This window comes from Salvelinus fontinalis, chromosome 36 (genome assembly GCF_029448725.1).
Source record: "Salvelinus fontinalis isolate EN_2023a chromosome 36, ASM2944872v1, whole genome shotgun sequence".
Taxonomy (NCBI): Eukaryota; Metazoa; Chordata; class Actinopteri; order Salmoniformes; family Salmonidae; genus Salvelinus; species Salvelinus fontinalis.
This window is the reverse complement of record NC_074700.1, coordinates 5164064-5181371: the sequence shown is the minus strand read 5'-3', so window position 1 is coordinate 5181371 and position 17308 is coordinate 5164064. Positions and strand designations below refer to the sequence as shown.

At 45.5% G+C, this 17308-nt stretch overlaps 1 protein-coding gene across 2 annotated transcripts in view; it reads left to right on the top strand.

Annotated features, from left to right (window-relative positions):
* Positions 1–17308, top strand: part of LOC129835065 (actin-binding LIM protein 2-like) — an 82800-nt gene that overhangs the window by 1794 nt on the left and 63698 nt on the right. For both annotated transcript variants that reach the window (XM_055900415.1, XM_055900414.1), the window contains exon 2: positions 7670–7831. In XM_055900415.1, coding sequence (XP_055756390.1) covers positions 7670–7831 — 162 coding nt within the window. The remainder of the gene's footprint in view (positions 1–7669; positions 7832–17308) is intronic.

Genomic DNA, 17308 nt, shown 5'->3' with positions numbered 1-17308 from the left:
AGACGATAGGACTTAGACAAGTTGTAAATGAAACAGGTACTGATATTGTATCGTATAATAGAACTCAGCTTTCTCTCAGCCTGTTTACAAATATTTTAGAGGCTATTTATACAGAAAATGTGTATAAAACCCATATACCTGTGTTTATGATTATATGACAATATTTTAGTTCGAGAATAATTATATTAAAATGTCTGATATATCACATGCCTTTGTTTTATTTTCCTGCATAAGTAAAATCATGTCAATATGTGTAGAACTGCAGGAAATGAGCTTTAAAAAATGCTAAATTATCTCAACCTAATTGCAAAATGTGTAGAATAGCATGAGATTCGCTATAAAACTGCAAAAGCAGTATGTGCGGTAAGCCACCGGTGACACCCGTCATTCCTCCAGGTGGCTCAGTAAACAAACCCCTCTGTCTGTCCGTCCGTCCGTCGGTCTGTCCGCAGTCACACGTGAGGAAGAGAGAGGCCAGCATCCCTCCTCCCCATCACTCCCTTCTCAAAATGCATCCTTAAAAGTTTTCAATGTCTGCCTCTTAGCATCCTCTGCTTTCTAGTACAGATCTTAAATCACACAAGAGCACCTCCTCCCAGCTGCCCACTGCACTGAGGCTAGATAACACGGTCACCACTGATAAGTCCGTGATAATCGAAAACTTCAACAAACATTTCTCAATGGCTGGCCATGCCTTCCACCTGGCGACTCCAACCTTGGCCAACAGCCCCGCCCCCCCCCGCTGCTACTCGCCCAAGCCTCCCCAACTTCTCCTTTACCCATATCCAGATAGCAGATGTTCTGAAAGAGCTGGAAAACCTGGACCCATACAAATCAGCTGGGCTTGACAATCTGGACCCCCTATTTCTGAAACTGTCCGCCGCCATTGTCGCACCCCCTATTACCAGCCTGTTCAATCTCTCCTTCGTATCATCTGAGATCCCCAAGGATTGGAAAGCTGCCGCTGTCATCCCCCTCTTCAAAGGGGGAGACACCCTGGACCCAAACTGTTACAGACCTATATCCATCCTGCCCTGCCTAGCTAAGGTCTTCGAAAGCCAAGTCAACAAACAGATCACTGACCATCTCGAATCCCACCGTACCTTCTCCGCTGTGCAATCCGGTTTCCGAGCCGGTCACGGGTGCACCTCAGCCACGCTCAAGGTACTAAACGATATCATAACCGCCATCGATAAAAGACATTACTGTGCAGCCGTCTTCATCGACCTGGCCAAGGCTTTCGACTCTGTCAATCACCATATTCTTATCGGCAGACTCAATAGCCTCGGTTTTTCTAATGACTGCCTTGCCTGGTTCACCAACTACTTTGCAGACAGAGTTCAGTGTGTCAAATCGGAGGGCATGTTGTCCGGTCCTCTGGCAGTCTCTATGGGGGTACCACAGGGTTCAATTCTCGGGCCGACTCTTTTCTCTGTATACATCAATGATGTTGCTCTTGCTGCGGGCGATTCCCTGATCCACCTCTACGCAGACGACACCATTCTGTATACTTCCGGCCCTTCCCTGGACACTGTGCTATCTAACCTCCAAACGAGCTTCAATGCCAAACAACACTCCTTCCGTGGCCTCCAACTACTCTTAAATGCTAGTAAAACCAAATGCATGCTTTTCAACCGTTCGCTGCCTGCACCCGCACGCCCGACTAGCATCACCACCCTGGACGGTTCCGACCTAGAATATGTGGACATCTATAAGTACCTAGGTGTCTGGCTAGACTGCAAACTCTCCTTCCAGACTCATATCAAACATCTCCAATCCAAAATCAAATCTAGAGTCGGCTTTCTATTCCGGAACAAAGCCTCCTTCACTCACGCCGCCAAACTTACCCTAGTAAAACTGACTATCCTACCGATCCTCGACTTCGGCGATGTCATCTACAAAATAGCTTCCAATACTCTACTCAGCAAACTGGATGCAGTTTATCACAGTGCCATCCGTTTTGTTACTAAAGCACCTTATACGACCCACCACTGCGACCTGTATGCCCTAGTCGGCTGGCCCTCGCTACATGTTTGTCGTCAGACCCACTGGCTCCAGGTCATCTACAAGGCTATGCTAGGTAAAGTGCCGCCTTATCTCAGTTCACTGGTCACGATGGCTACACCCACCCGTAGCACGCGCTCCAGCAGGTGTATCTCACTGATCATCCCTAAAGCCAAAACCTCATTTGGACGCCTTTCCTTCCAGTTCTCTGCTGCCTGCGACTGGAACAAATTGCAAAAATCTCTGAAGTTGGAGACTTTTATCTCCCTCAACAACTTTAAAAATCTGCTATCCGAGCAGCTAACCGATCGCTGCAGCTGTACATAGTCCATCTGTAAACTACCCACCCAGTTTACCTACCTCACCCCCCATACTGCTTTTATTTATTTACTTTTCTGCTCTTTTGCACACCAGTATCTCTTCTTGCACATGATCATCTGATGATTTATCACTCCAGTGTTAATCTGCTAAATTGTAATTATTCGATTTATTGCCTACCTCATGCCTTTTGCACACATTGTATATAGATTCTCTTTTTCCTACCATGTTATTGACTTGTTTATTGTTTACTCCATGTGTAACTCTGTGTTGTTGTCTGTTCACACTGCTATGCTTTATCTTGGCCAGGTCGCAGTTGCAAATGAGAACTTGTTCTCAACTAGCCTACCTGGTTAAATAAAGGTGAAATAAAAAGAAATAAAAAACAGCAAAGGTGAGAGCATTACGTTCGATGCTCACTCAGGCTTATCTTTCATCTGTCCTGTTTTTTTTCATCAGAGGAGATGAGGGAAGGGAGCACTGCTGCTACCTCGCTCTCTGACCAAATTGCATGAATTAAGGAACAAACTGAACTAGAGAGGAGATTCTGCAAATCTTGGGGCACAATGGAAGTAAATAAAAGTTACAGGTTTGTTACGTTTCGGCTTTTGGCCTTCTTCCTCAGAGGACATGAGGAAAGGAGATGAGGAGAGAAAGGCACGTTTAGCATTCAGACACAGAACTGTCTTCATCCTAGAGGTTAATGGAAATAGGATGTGTACTACGTTCAGTTAAAATAGTTATGCAATCCTATCCCTCAAGGTGTTAAACCTGCTGGGCGTATGCCAGTGTTTTTGCACCACCAATGCTGCTAAAGAAACGCTGACTCAAAGGTTATCCTGAATGGTTATTCCGGGTCTTGTTGTTCCTAGCTGGTATACACAAACAGTTAGCACAAATAGGCCTCTCTCTCTCTCTCTCTCTCTCTCTCTCTCTCTCTCTCTCTCTCTCTCTCTCTCTCTCTCTCTCTCCCCCCACACAGACACACACTACCTTCTCAAGCTATGTGCTGTGATTTTGTGCCGCGTCATGGTGTCTGCTGTGTGAGCAGGTCACATGGTTCCATATATTACCCACGCGCAGACGATCCTCCGAGCATCATGTCTCCTCCTCTCTCATCCTCCTCTCCTCCGCCACTGACTTTGCCTTTGACCTAGCCGGCTACGTTCAACTGACTTCATACATGCTTTGAATCCGAATGTCATGGCTGCACAAATTGTCACTGACGTGAAATTGCTTAGTAATGGTCGGGTGTCACTCATGAATTAGTCACACATAGCCTATAGGCTAAGCTGGAGTCCCCTTCAACATTGCACTGATCTGAACCCAGTGTGTCGCTGTAATGCTTAATGTCGTAAGCCCCTCGTGATGCCGTCACGTCTCAGATGTAAACAACCGTTAAAGACCCACTGAAGAGGATGCTATTTAAGAGGATACTATTTGAGTGTCGTCCTTAAATACTGAGCCGCAGCCGCAGCCGAACCTAATCAATTCTATTAACCATGTTACATACTCAGTCATGGTCGGCTGGTCGGCCATATCTGGACTGACTGGCGCACAGAGCTTATCTCATTACCCAGATTTCAGGGAGAGAGGGAGAAAAGATTAAGAGAGAGATAGACAGAAGTTGGTGACAGAGAGGGAGGGTGAGAGAGAGAGAGAACTAGACATGAGATGGATGGCACTTGTAAATCATCGACAAGCATATTAACATTGATGTCCTTCCAAATGGGAATTTGACAAACAGTAATTCATAAACACCAGCTGCATGTTGCAGCAAAATGTGGGATCACTGGAATGTCAAAGGCAGTATTTGTCTTCCATGTGTGGAGTGTCTGTCTACAAAAAATATGAGTTGCATCATCATCTTTTGAATGGGGGATAAAGCGCTCTGTAGTAATTGACCCTGGGGTAATAGGTCATAGGTCAAATGCATGTCAGGCATGATGGCACAGGTTTATCTGTTTATCTCTCTTCTGAATTGCTATTGCGGCAGTTGTAAGACAGTCACCTCACATAAGTTCAGTTGTAGTTTTCCATTATAATTTTTTCTGCATGATCTCTCACTCTCACACACACTCTGGCAATCTGCCACTTGCCACTACCCTGGCTGCTACCCATGCCAGCTTTTCTGGACTTTTCCGGATTTGGGGGGCTCCCTAAAGTTGATATCCATGCAAGAATAAATCATTCCGAAATGAAATAATATGGATTACAGAGCTAAAGCTAGGGGATCTAACACCTATCCCTGTTAAGGTACATCCCAAGGTCAATGTTTTAGCCACCAGAAAAAGCCCCTGCGGTTTGTAACCCAAGCATTTTAATCGTCCACCACCGCTAGCCAGGCAGATGGACCCTGCCTGGAATGGAGCACCATGGAGTCCCCTTGGGTTGAGGGAACAGGCTATTTTTAGTGGAGAGCATGGCTCCTGGAACAGGAATTCAAGATGGCTGCCCATCTGGGCCACACTGACTGCGCACCTACATTAGCTATCGGCCAACCTAAGGAAAAATGCCTGCCTGTGTATGGTGTGTGTGCGTGTTTGTGCGTGCACGTGTGTGTGTTTATGCATGTGTGTGTGTGGTTGGGTGGGGGGGGGGGACATAGATGGCATGTCCCCGTGGTCTGTAGTGGTACATAGCTCAGATTGTTTTCCTGGCTGTGACCTTTGGGAGGGCGACACTGTGGGTTGGTGTCTGTCAGCGAGGGAGCAGAGGAGAACAAGGTGATTGATGAGCAGGACATCTGCCAGGTTATAGGCCTTGGTCTACACTGCCTGTACAACTGTTGGTATCTGTGGAGAGAGAGAGAGAGAAAGAAAGAGAGAAAGAGAGAGAGAGAGTTATGCGATGGACTCAATAGCTCAGTACAGTGTTTTCTGTTAGCCTAGCCCTTGGAGGTTCTTCATAGCACATTGTGTTCCTTGTGTGTCAAGAGCGCTCCTTCATACTATTAACCCTGAAACGCTCTAGGCCTAAACTGTACCCATTACAAGAGAAGCCCCCTAGTGGAATCATCTTGGACCCCCCCAAGCCGTATTTATTGTCCAGACAGGAAGTGAACGATGCAGGATCCACTAAACAGGTGCGTGCCAGGGGCAGTGTATGCTGGTCCGGCCGAGAGAGAGAGAGCGAGAGAGAGAGACAGAGGGCAGTGGGCAGACCCCCCATTTCCTCCAATAGAATAGTCTCGGCTGGACTCTTGCGGTGCCACATGGTTTCAATCAACTCAGGCCCTTGAAATGCCTCAGACCATTGTATGAGGACGCGTGACTTTCCTTCCCCCAAATTCTTGGCTTTATTGGTACAGTAGCAGCCAGTGTTGTAGTTGTAAAGTCTGGTCTCAGTTTTGTCCCGTGTCGGATACATTTTTACACTGTCTTGACTTCAAACTAGCCTACAACAAAAGCTAGCTAGAACGCGGGGGAAACTATTGCTCGCTACTGCACAGTTTCATATGTTTTTGTTAAAACAGTCCCATCCATTACAAGTCAAAATGTGATTGGTTGATTCCACTGTCACTGCACAATTCTGGCGTAATACATTTCAATGGCAGATACCTTCTCTCTAGTTTCTGATGGAATAGCCAATGGCTGACTTAGCTTGAATTATCTCCCCGGACACCACCAAAGAAAAATCCTGATTGGATATTTCTTTCGCTTCAGTGTTAACCCTTTCCTTTCCAACAGAAACTGAATTGATTAAATCAGAATAAATCCTTAGCGCTCCTTTATAAATCCTTAGCACTCATCTGAAGGCATAGAAGGCCCTCGTGTAGTAATAAATTGTAGAGTGGCTCTCTATTTTCCCTCAGCAGGCAGAATGTCTAAAGAATCCACATGTTCTTCTGAAATATGAACGCTTTTTATGGTGACCCTTCGCCTTCCTCCTGGTCTCGGTCTTGACTCGGTCTCGCCCCGCTCTGGTCTTGGTCTTGAATCAGTCTCGCTTTAGGTGGTCTCGAACACAACACTGGTAGCAGTATACCCACATGCTGAAGACTGGTAACTTACACTGTAATAAGACAGAGTTCTGCTTCCTGTTGACAAGCAGCAGACAAGGCATTAGTTCACGGAGGTTCATGAGGTCTTGTTTGCCTTGAAGTTTGCCTCACCACTCCCCGGTACCTGTTGTTTAACCGGTCTTCCGCTCACTCTATACATCTGAAAAACACCTTTTTACCTCACCAGAGGCACTCTAAACATTCCCAGAATGCTTTGACCTACCTCCGAGTCTGGTTCTTCTAGTCATGGCTGAGAGGCCCAAGACCTCAAAGGGCTAATAAACGGTGTTGAAGGTGTTTTCACTGTCGTCACTAGTATTTACCATGTAAAAGGTACCTACAGCCCACAGACATAGCTCTGCAGCTTGTAGAGTGCCTAACGTGCCTTTGTTTGCGTCCCAAACGGCACCCTATTTCCTACCTCGGGCACTACTTTTGACCAGAGCCATATGAACCCTGGTCAAAAGTTGTGCCTGACATATGGGAATGGGTATCATTTGGGATGCAGGCTGTATCTCATTTGGGCCTAAGTAGAGGCTAAACAGGGACATTTCTCAAGTTCTCATTGGTAATGTTGGCAGACAAAGAACAGAGAGGAGAAACTCTTGAATGAATGAATGAATGAATGGAGGGACACTGAAGCTGAAACTGGTTCTCGGGTAAACACTAGTCTAGCAAACGGTGCCCTGCTTAGCGCAGGCAGTCTATCTGAATGCCAGTGTTTCCCCCTTCTTTTGAACCCCAATTAGGAGTTACCATGGTATCCAAAACAGAACCAGTTTTGACGAGAGAGAGAGAGAGAGAGAGAGAGAGAGAGAGAGAGAGAGAGAGAGAGAGAGAGAGAGAGAGAGAGAGAGAGAGAGAGAGAGAGAGAGAGAGAGAGAGAGAGAGAGAGAGGAGAGAGAGAGAGAGAGAGAGAGAGAGAGAGAGAGAGAGAGAGAGAGAGAGAGAGAGAGAGAGAGAGAGAGAGAGAGAGAGAGAGAGAGAGAGACTTTGTATCCTTCTAAATGAAGAAGGGCGAGGTGCTGAAGTAAGCTGATGTTGTATACTGTACCATGACTTCATATGGACGGAAGTTATCAGGCTTGTCTCTGTGTTTGTCACTGTAAGACCTACAGTACTTGTCATATTTCATAACAGTACATACCATGTGCGGGCCTCCGGGCTGTTTGAAGTTTCGAACATACTTATGTAATGAATGTGTGTATGCCTGCCTGTGTGCGTTTTGTATGAGTCATGAATGTTTTTGTTCATGAGTATGTGTGTGTTTCTACACGTGACATCTCGAAATGCATGTGTGTGCATTTTCTATCTAACCTCTGTGCCGCTCTCCGTTTCTTTCAGTGTTTCATCAGCAGGCTGTCCACAGCCCTCTGGAGCAGGGGAAGCAGGGGGGCAGCAGCAGCAGCAGTTCCATCCCCTGTCAGAACTGTGGCAAGGCCTGCAAGGGAGAGGTGCTGCGCGTGCAGAATAAACACTTCCACATCAAGTGCTTTGTCTGCAAAGGTACGTCGGCCTTGACCCTTAACCTCTTAATATCTCGCCAATACATATTTTTTGGATCCAGTCATTTAGCAGACGCTCTTATCCAGAGCGACTTAAAGGAGCAATTAGGGTTAAGTGCCTTGCTTAAGGGCACATCGGCAGATGTTTCACCTCGTCGGCTTGGGGATTCGAACGCTGATACTCACCAGATATTCGAACGCGCCCAACGCTCTCACCAGATACAGATACAAGGACACACAAAGACTGCTGACCAGTTATCATGAGGACAGGCAGTTAGCTACTGGATTTCCTGCATTCTTATGGGCATTGGTTATAGCAGGTGTATCATACTGTACAGGTCAGTCATCATGTTTGCTACCGTATCTCACTCACTCACCAGAGCACTACCATAGAAAACAAACAGGCTAGGTTAGATAGGGCAGGTCAAAGCGATCAAAGAACAGAAGGATCAGGGTTTCCTGTTTTGTCTCTTTTAGTGTGTGTGTGTGTGTGGCAGAAGAGTTGGCTTCTGTGATCTCATATTCAGCCCACTCCCCCTTTCTCTCTCAGTCCTCTCCATTGCACTCTGTAAGGCCCCAGTCTTTCACTAGGGGCTTGTATCAGTGTGGTGTTGTTATGAACACAAGCGGGGTTGCTAGGAAACCAACGGGGTCGGGACAATGTTGTGCACTTCCTGCAGTTTATCACGTTTATTCTTACATCAGTGTGTAACGCCACTGGACCCCCCCCTCAAACTCACTTCTAGGAACGAGGGATGAGTAAAAAGGAGAGAGGAAATGAAGAGGAGCTGAAAAATAAAGGCAGGTCTAGACTCTAGTGAGTGACACTGTCTAAAGAGATCATCCTCTCATTAGGCTTAGGCGGTATCCAGATTGTCATACCTTCATATCGACCTTGTGCCATACCAGGATATTCGGTAATACCGGCACTGAACACAAGGGGCGCTATTTTCAGACTTCACTGAGACGTTGTAATCTGAAGGTTAGCAATGCTAACAAGGACATGTAAAATCCCATATAGATTGCTAACTAGATGCTAATGAAGGCATCGAGACCATTTTATACAGTCTCTGACCTAAACTATTTTCAGGACAGACATCCCAGTTCATGAAGTTATGCAAGTAACTCTTAAAAATACTAGACAGCAAGGCTCTTGATCCAGGAGGGGATTTTCTGCCGTTGTCGGCAAGCGAAACTTGATTTTGGAAGAAGCTAAACTTCCCTAGATAGCTAAATAGCTACTAAATTAGCAAACCAAATGAACAGCTGCAGAGCATTTAACACATTTAAGACAGTTAACTTAATAGTTATATGATAATCTAGCTGGCAAACATTTAGTTGTGAATTCCATACTCTTAAGTAGATGTGATTCACAAGGCTCTCAACGGTGAGTGACTCACAAGGCTCCAGTCTCTTGTCGTTGTGTGCTGGTAAACAAGCAATTATGTGACAGGTGAAGTTAAGAACGCGATATTCTTTATCTCCTAACATATTGCGCAAGTTGACGATAGGTGTTTACTTAAAAAGTGGCTGCAAATATTCAAATGTATCAAAAAAATTCTAAGAAATAGTTTCAACGGTATTGAAAAACCATCCCGTAGCTATTTCAAAATACCCCAGTATATACTGTATACCGCCCAAGCCTACTCTCCATGTTGAAATGTTTATCCCTGGTTTACTGATTCATAGGGGACCATTAAGTGTGGACCGAGGGGAAATGTGTGAAGAGTCTTACACCTGCAATAGTATTTTATTACATTTCCTTTAGCAATTCCGAAATGTTCAATATTTCCCCGCACTTTATGTTTTTGGTTGATGCGTGAAATACAGTATGTATTCATGTTTTATTCATTTGTCAGTGTGGTTTCTCATAGGAAATGTATGAGGCTCGTTAATGAAATGTCAGGCATTTAGAGGGAGGTATTAATACCCCTTATAGACTCAACACTGACAGGGAGAGGCACCGAGGGGGGTCGTCCACACCCCAATCCCAATCCCTTAACCACCCCCCAACCCCCTAATGACAAAAAAAATACAAAACTAGAGTGTTTACCGAGACTACACCCCCCTTATCAGGAAGCCTTATTTTGCCCTTCCCAGAATTCCACTGCAGGAATGCAATTTTCCATCTAAATGTCGGATTTATACTGCCAAAATTCTTCATGTATCATGAGGTATGAGGGCGGGGGCCCGTTTTGACGATAAACTTCCAGATGTTGTGGACTGAGTGCACTCCAGAGCTTGAGGTAGAAGTTACTCTGAAGTCCAGATCTAGGAACAGATTACCCTACCTCTAATCTTAACCTTAACCATTAGAGGGATGAATAACATCTGACCCTGTATCAGTGGTTGGAGGTAACTTCAACCTATTCTGGCTCCAGCCACTTTATAGGCTGCAACAGGGCCCCATCAGAAAACCATCAAAGACTCCTCAGGTTGACCTGGAGGAGAATCAACCATATCAAATATATGACCTCCCTGTCTGCTTATCGCTAATTAGAGCTACCGCGGGTGTAAGCCAGGCGGCTAACGGTGCCAGTTCTGGAGGGGAAACCATTAGCTCTTTGCTAGCCAATTATAATTAGCACTATGCTACACAGGGATAGTAATTTAATGTAACCCCCCCAGTTGCTCTGGTAGTCTGATATCATCAGGGCTAGGAGTGGTAACACAAAACACAGCCTCAGATATAGCCCTGTACTGTTTAATCATGTTACTTTTAGCTAGCTAATTAACTTTATGCTAGGAATGCTATCAAGTGTTGCTAGCTTGTGTTGATGCAAGATCTCTGTCTGGCACATAGTGTCCGGTTATGTCTGATTTTTATGACGCCCGATTCATTAGTTAGTTAGTGAATCAGCTATGTCCAAAATGAAAGGTACACTGAAACCGTTGTCTGGCAGAACATCGAGGAGATTTTTATCCCTCGACCTGTTTTTGTTCTCGTGGAGGATGATAACATCACAAAGGCATTTTCACACAAGGGGGAATTGACTACTGTGGACACCCGATCTTACTGTACAAGCTTACAGGCCGGTGAGCATTATACACATAGACCTACGGAAAAACAGGCAACTGTTAGCGATATCAGCTATCAATGTCATTATTAACCTATCCAAATAGATTCCTTCCTAGAACTATTGGTGTTGGACAGTAAACATACACTAACAACCATATGTTCCGGGGTCTATTTGACAGTATGAGGCTGGGGAGGGGGTGGGGGGTGGGGGTTGGGGGGGCAGGGAAACAATGGCAGCTGTTTTAGATATTCTCAATGGGGGTGTTGGCTTTTGGCCTCTGTTCTCTTGTTGCTTGACCAGAACCTTCGTAGCTCGGGTGCTTTTTTTTTTTTGGCAATCAGGGATGGGATAGTGACCTCACCCCACGCTCACACATACCACCAACGCCCACCCCTGTAAGAACAGAAACAGGTCCAGGGTCTAGTGCTTGTTCCGTAGGGGTCCTTCTGGGCCAGGTCTAGATTGGAATGGAATGTACTCATAGGGATAGTACAGTAAACACAGGCTGTTTGGGTAGGGCCCAGAGGTTTTCCTGTTCGGGACAAACTAAGGACCTTGAACATAGGCTACTGTAGACTGTAGAAAACGTCATGTTTCCTCCTGTTCTATGTCAGGGCCTGTGAACGGAGAGAGGAGAAAATCCGATGTACAAACATGATGTAATACCCCGTGGGAACGGATAATAGACACAGACCCAGGCTAGCATGCCTCTCTTACATTGTCTTAGAAGTCTGCTAGCAATTTAGCTCCACCGAGTAGGAGAAAAGTCTCACCTTGAAGTGAGTTTCTGTTTCTCATGTCAAAATGATTGACCGTGGGCAAAACAATCGACCATAGACTCTACACTCCAAACCCCACGTAGCAATTCTGTCAAGGACACACAGGCATGGCCACTCATACTACCACCCATGCACACACTGTAAAATACAAAGGGGCTTTTACAAGGGACTGCCAACAAGGTCACACACACATATCGGCATACACATTGCACACAGTACATACTGTATATATTTAATAGCAGCAGCATGTTGAGGCTGTATGTAGGGTCACTTGGTGTCCTGAAGACTAATCTGGCCGAACCAGATGTCTGGGTTGGCTGTTGTGTCCATTTCAATTTTCCACTGCAGGATCAGGATAGGGAATTAGATTAGCCACAAATGACATTTAAATGACATGCAATTTCATTAGCATCCTGTGGTCTGGTTCTGTTCAGCTTTCAAAAAGGTAATTTGCGCGTACCACGGACATGCACGCTCACGCACGCACGCACGCACGCACGCACGCACGCACGCACGCACGCACGCACGCACGCACACACGCACACACACACACACACACACACACACACACACACACACACACACACACACACACACACACACACACACACACACACACAGAGGCAGTATTTCTACAGCCCAGACTATTGATAGTTCAATGTTAGCCTTCAGGCCTCTCCAACCAGGGAATTGTATGCACACAGACCCGGTCTGATTCATTTGTTGATCAGCTGCTCAGGTGTGTGTATCAGTGTGTATTATTTTCACTAAAGAAATCTGCTGCTTAGGAAACATTATGAAACATGTCAAAGGAGCATTTCAACGCAAATCGGGAATACCTACAGCAGTTCAGGCCACATCTTCATAAAGCGTCTTAGAGTAGGACTGTTGATCTACGATCAGTTTTGTCTTTTAGACCATAATGAATGAGATTATATGGACGGGGTGGGGAACTGATCCTAGATTAGCTTTAGATTAGGCCCCGATAGATTAAACTAGTTGGATGTTGAAGTACACTTCAAAGTGTCTTCATCCGATGAATCCTGTATTATACAACCACAAGACATGACTCCGTTTTAAGTCGTAAGTCTCACTGCGAATGACCTTAAAGAAATGGTACAATAGACAGAGAGGCTTCTTCTTATTTCTCTCGGCAGGAAATGTATGAATTAGGTGGAGAAAAGCACTCTGATTTCACATAGTGTACAGAGGGGAAAATCCTCCGAGGAGATATTCGGAGTGCCTTTGTTACGTAAGTAGCTTCCCTTTTTCCATTTTCCCTTCATGCTACATTAGATAACCTTTCACAAATGGGATGTTCTGAGGATAGGGAGTTTTGGGCCTCGCAAACTGGCATTAGTCTATTGTATTCTGTATTGTATAATAGTATTATCAGGATCCTGGTCAATGTAGACTCTTGTTGACCGGCTATAAACAGGCAGTAAAATGAAGGGTTGAGGTGTGTGTGTGTGTGTGTGTGTGTGTGTGTGTGTGTGTGTGTGTGTGTGTGTGTGTGTGTGTGTGTGTGTGTGTGTGTGTGTGTGTGTGTGTGTGTGTGTGTGTGTGTGTGTGTGTGTGTGTTTGTCTGTGCTAGAGCTGGGACGATAAAGAACAATTCCACGATAATGCAATTACGCTTTGACATTAAAATATCGATGTCCGCTCCCCCTGTACAGATGCAGACTTTGGTAACGGTATTTTTTGAGCGTGTGTGTCGGGGGGGTGGGATATTTTTATTCATGTAGGCTACACTGTCCTGCAAAATCATTTTAAATGTGGTCACCTTTGTGTGTGTGTCCGGTTGTGGCTCTGTTGTTCCCCAGCTTCCTGTTTTTATTCAGCCAACACGAGCCGAAGGTTATCTATATTAATGCCTCTCTCTTACACAATGCACCCATACCAATAATTCATGAGACATGGGTCTCGGTGTGTGTGTGTGTGTGTATGTATGTGTGTTTGTTTGTGTGTTTGTGTGTGTGTGTACTGTCTACCTCTAGAGCATCATTCAATTTCTGCTTGATGTCAACGCTCTGACTGACTGGGAAACCCTGGCCTAGCTAGCGCACTAGTGGGGCTGCAGCACTATGGAGTAGTCGGGTTGAGTTCCCACATAAAAAAATACTACAGTTTACTATAGAATACTACAGTACTGTAGTAAACTGTAGTATACTTTATTATACTATACTCCACACTGTAGTATCCCTCTAACATAAGTAGTACTTACTATAAAATATTGTAGTATACTGTAGAATACTATAGTACAGTAAATACTACAGTATTATATGCAAAAAACACTGTAGTAAAGACACTACAGTCTGCAAAAACACTATACTTTTTAAAAACTATAGTAAATACTACATTACTTAATTTGCATATACCCTGCCCATTCCCCTCCACCGTAAAAACATTTGTGCCACCTATAAGAAAGGCCAGAACCTAGGAAGAAACCTAGAGAGGAACCAGGCTATGAGGGGTGGCCAGTCCTCTTCTAGCTGTGCCGGGTGGAGATTATAACAGAACATGGCCAAGATGTTAAAATGTTCATAGATGACCAGCATGGTCAGATAGTAATAATCACAGTGGTTGTAGAGGGTGCAGCATGTCAGCACCTGTATACTACAGTCTGCAAAAAACAATACGGTGAATACTATAGCATTTATAAAATAGTATTTTTTTTTAAATGTGGGATCGGCCCTAGGTATATATCCCAAATAGTTATTGAGACTAAGTTATTGTATATCTCACTCCAGCAAAGTCAGTAGCTACTTCCTATCCGTAAAATTAGGAAACCTAATCTACTGCTACATAATAGCACATGGCTTTCTTCTCTCAAGCGTTAGGCTACACACCCCTTACCAGCACTCCAGACTCCAGTTCAACACACACACACACACACACACACACACACACACACACACACACACACACACACACACACACACACACACACACACACACACACACACACACACACACACACACACACACACACACACACACACACACACACACACACACACACACACACACACACACACGACTGGGCATCCAGTTTCCACTAAGCATGTATAATGGAGGTCCCACTGCTTACTTGGCGAGGAACACTTCCTTCTGCTTTGGCTCACACCGAGGCTTGAACCCTGGACCTCTGCTTTGCTACCACAAGTCACCGCCCTCTGGAAGTGTCTTACCAGCTGGCGGCACTGAAAAAAAATGTGCTACAAATGCTCCGTATCGTAAGTCAATGCCCTATACAGACTAACACGACTCACCGTGAGCTAACAACGTGCGGTTGACTGTGACGTGTTTCTGATGGATTTGATCTCGGAATGATGACGTCTCTTCTTTAGGGAGTCATCGAAAGTCTTTGTGTTGGGCTTAAATAGCGCACTCCGACTGTGTTTCATCAACTTGCCATTTGTGAGAAGGCTCTTTGATTCAACATGGTAGCCTATGCTTGAAAACAGGCTATTCTTCATTTGACAGCCTTATTGTGCGTATGGGCATAAAGCACATCCTAACAACACTTGACTTGATTGGATCTGATTCCATAAGTGAAGCAGCAGGGCAGGGGAGCAAGTCGTCCTTCGAAAATGAACAAAGGGTACGAGGTAAATGAAGGAGAGATGAGAGGAAGAAAGCTTGACAATTTCCGTTAGTGGAGAGGAGAGGAGGGTACAGGCCACACCCTCTCTCTGCTCTGTACTGAACTCTGGGGATTATGTGATGGTAAACTGGGTTAACACGTGACATAATCCACTCCGCTCAACACACTCTGAGAAGAACTGAAACATTTAGAATAGTCCTTAACGTTCGTCTGATTGAACATACTGCATCATCATCATCATCATCATCATTTAGACACTGATTTTACAAGGAACCGGTCATCTGAAATGGAAATATGTGCTCAGCGCTTCTCTCCTCTCTTCATTAGCGCTTCTCTCCTCTCTTCATTAGCGATTCTCTCCTCTCTTCGTTAGCGCTTCTCTCCTGTCTTCATTAGCGCTTCTCTCCTCTCTTCATTAGCGCTTCTCTCCTCTCTTCATTAGCGCTTCTCTCCTCTCTTCATTAGCGCTTCTCTCCTCTCTTCATCAGCCCTTCTCTCCTCTCTTCATTAGCCCTTCTCTCCTCTCTTCATCAGCGATTCTCTCCTCTCTTCATTAGCCCTTCTCTCCTCTCTTCATTAGCCCTTCTCTCCTCTCTTCATTAGCGCTTCTCTCCTCTCTTCATCAGCGCTTCTCTCCTCTCTTCATTAGCGCTTCTCTCCTCTCTTCATTAGCGCTTCTCTCCTCTCTTCATTAGCGCTTCTCTCCTCTTTTCATCTGCGCTTCTCTCCTCTCTTCATTAGCGCTTCTCTCCTCTCTTCAATAGCCCTTCTCTCCTCTCTTCATTAGCGCTTCTCTCCTCTCTTCATCAGCCCTTCTCTCCTCTCTTCATTAGCGCTTCTCTCCTCTCTTCATTAGCGCTTCTCTCCTCTCTTCATTAGCGCTTCTCTCCTCTCTTCATTAGCGCTTCTCTCCTCTCTTCATTAGCGCTTCTCTCCTCTCTTCAATAGCCCTTCTCTCCTCTCTTCATCAGCCCTTCTCTCCTCTCTTCATTAGCGCTTCTCTCCTCTCTTCATCAGCCCTTCTCTCCTCTCTTCATTAGCGCTTCTCTCCTCTCTTCATCAGCCCTTCTCTCCTCTTCATTAGCGCTTCTCTCCTCTCTTCATCAGCCCTTCTCTCCTCTCTTCATTAGCGCTTCTCTCCTCTCTTCATTAGCGCTTCTCTCCTCTCTTCATTAGCGCTTCTCTCCTCTCTTCATCAGCGCTTCTCTCCTCTCCATCAGCGCTTCTCTCCTCTCTTCATTAGCGCTTCTCTCCTCTCTTCATTAGCGCTTCTCCTCTCTTCATTAGCCCTTCTCTCCTCTCTTCATTAGCGCTTCTCTCCTCTCTTCATCAGCGCTTCTCTCCTCTCTTCATCAGCGCTTCTCTCCTCTCTTCATTAGCGCTTCTCTCCTCTCTTCATTAGCGCTTCTCTCCTCTCTTCATCAGCCCTTCTCTCCTCTCTTCATCAGCGCTTCTCTCCTCTCTTCATTAGCGATTCTCTCCTCTCTTCATTAGCGCTTCTCTCCCCTCTTCATTAGCGCTTCTCTCCTCTCCATCAGCGCTTCTCTCCTCTCTTCATTAGCGCTTCTCTCCTCTCTTCATTAGTGCTTCTCTCCTCTCTTCAATAGCGCTTCTCTCCTCTCTTCAATAGCGCTTCTCTCCTCTCTTCATTAGCGCTTCTCTCCTCTCTTCATCAGCGCTTCTCTCCTCTCTTCATCAGCGCTTCTCTCCTCTCTTCATCAGCCCTTCTCTCCTCTCTTCATTAGCGCTTCTCTCCTCTCTTCATCAGCGATTCTCTCCTCTCTTCATCAGCGCTTCTCTCCTCTCTTCATTAGCGCTTCTCTCCTCTCTTCATTAGCGCTTCTCTCCTCTCTTCATCAGCGCTTCTCTCCTCTCTTCATTAGCGCTTCTCTCCTCTCTTCATTAGCGCTTCTCCTCTCTTCATTAGCCCTTCTCTCCTCTCTTCATTAGCGCTTCTCTCCTCTCTTCATTAGCCCTTCTCTCCTCTCTTCATCAGCGCTTCTCTCCTCTCTTCATTAGCGCTTCTCTCCTCTCTTCATCAGCCCTTCTCTCCTCTCTTCATTAGCGCTTCT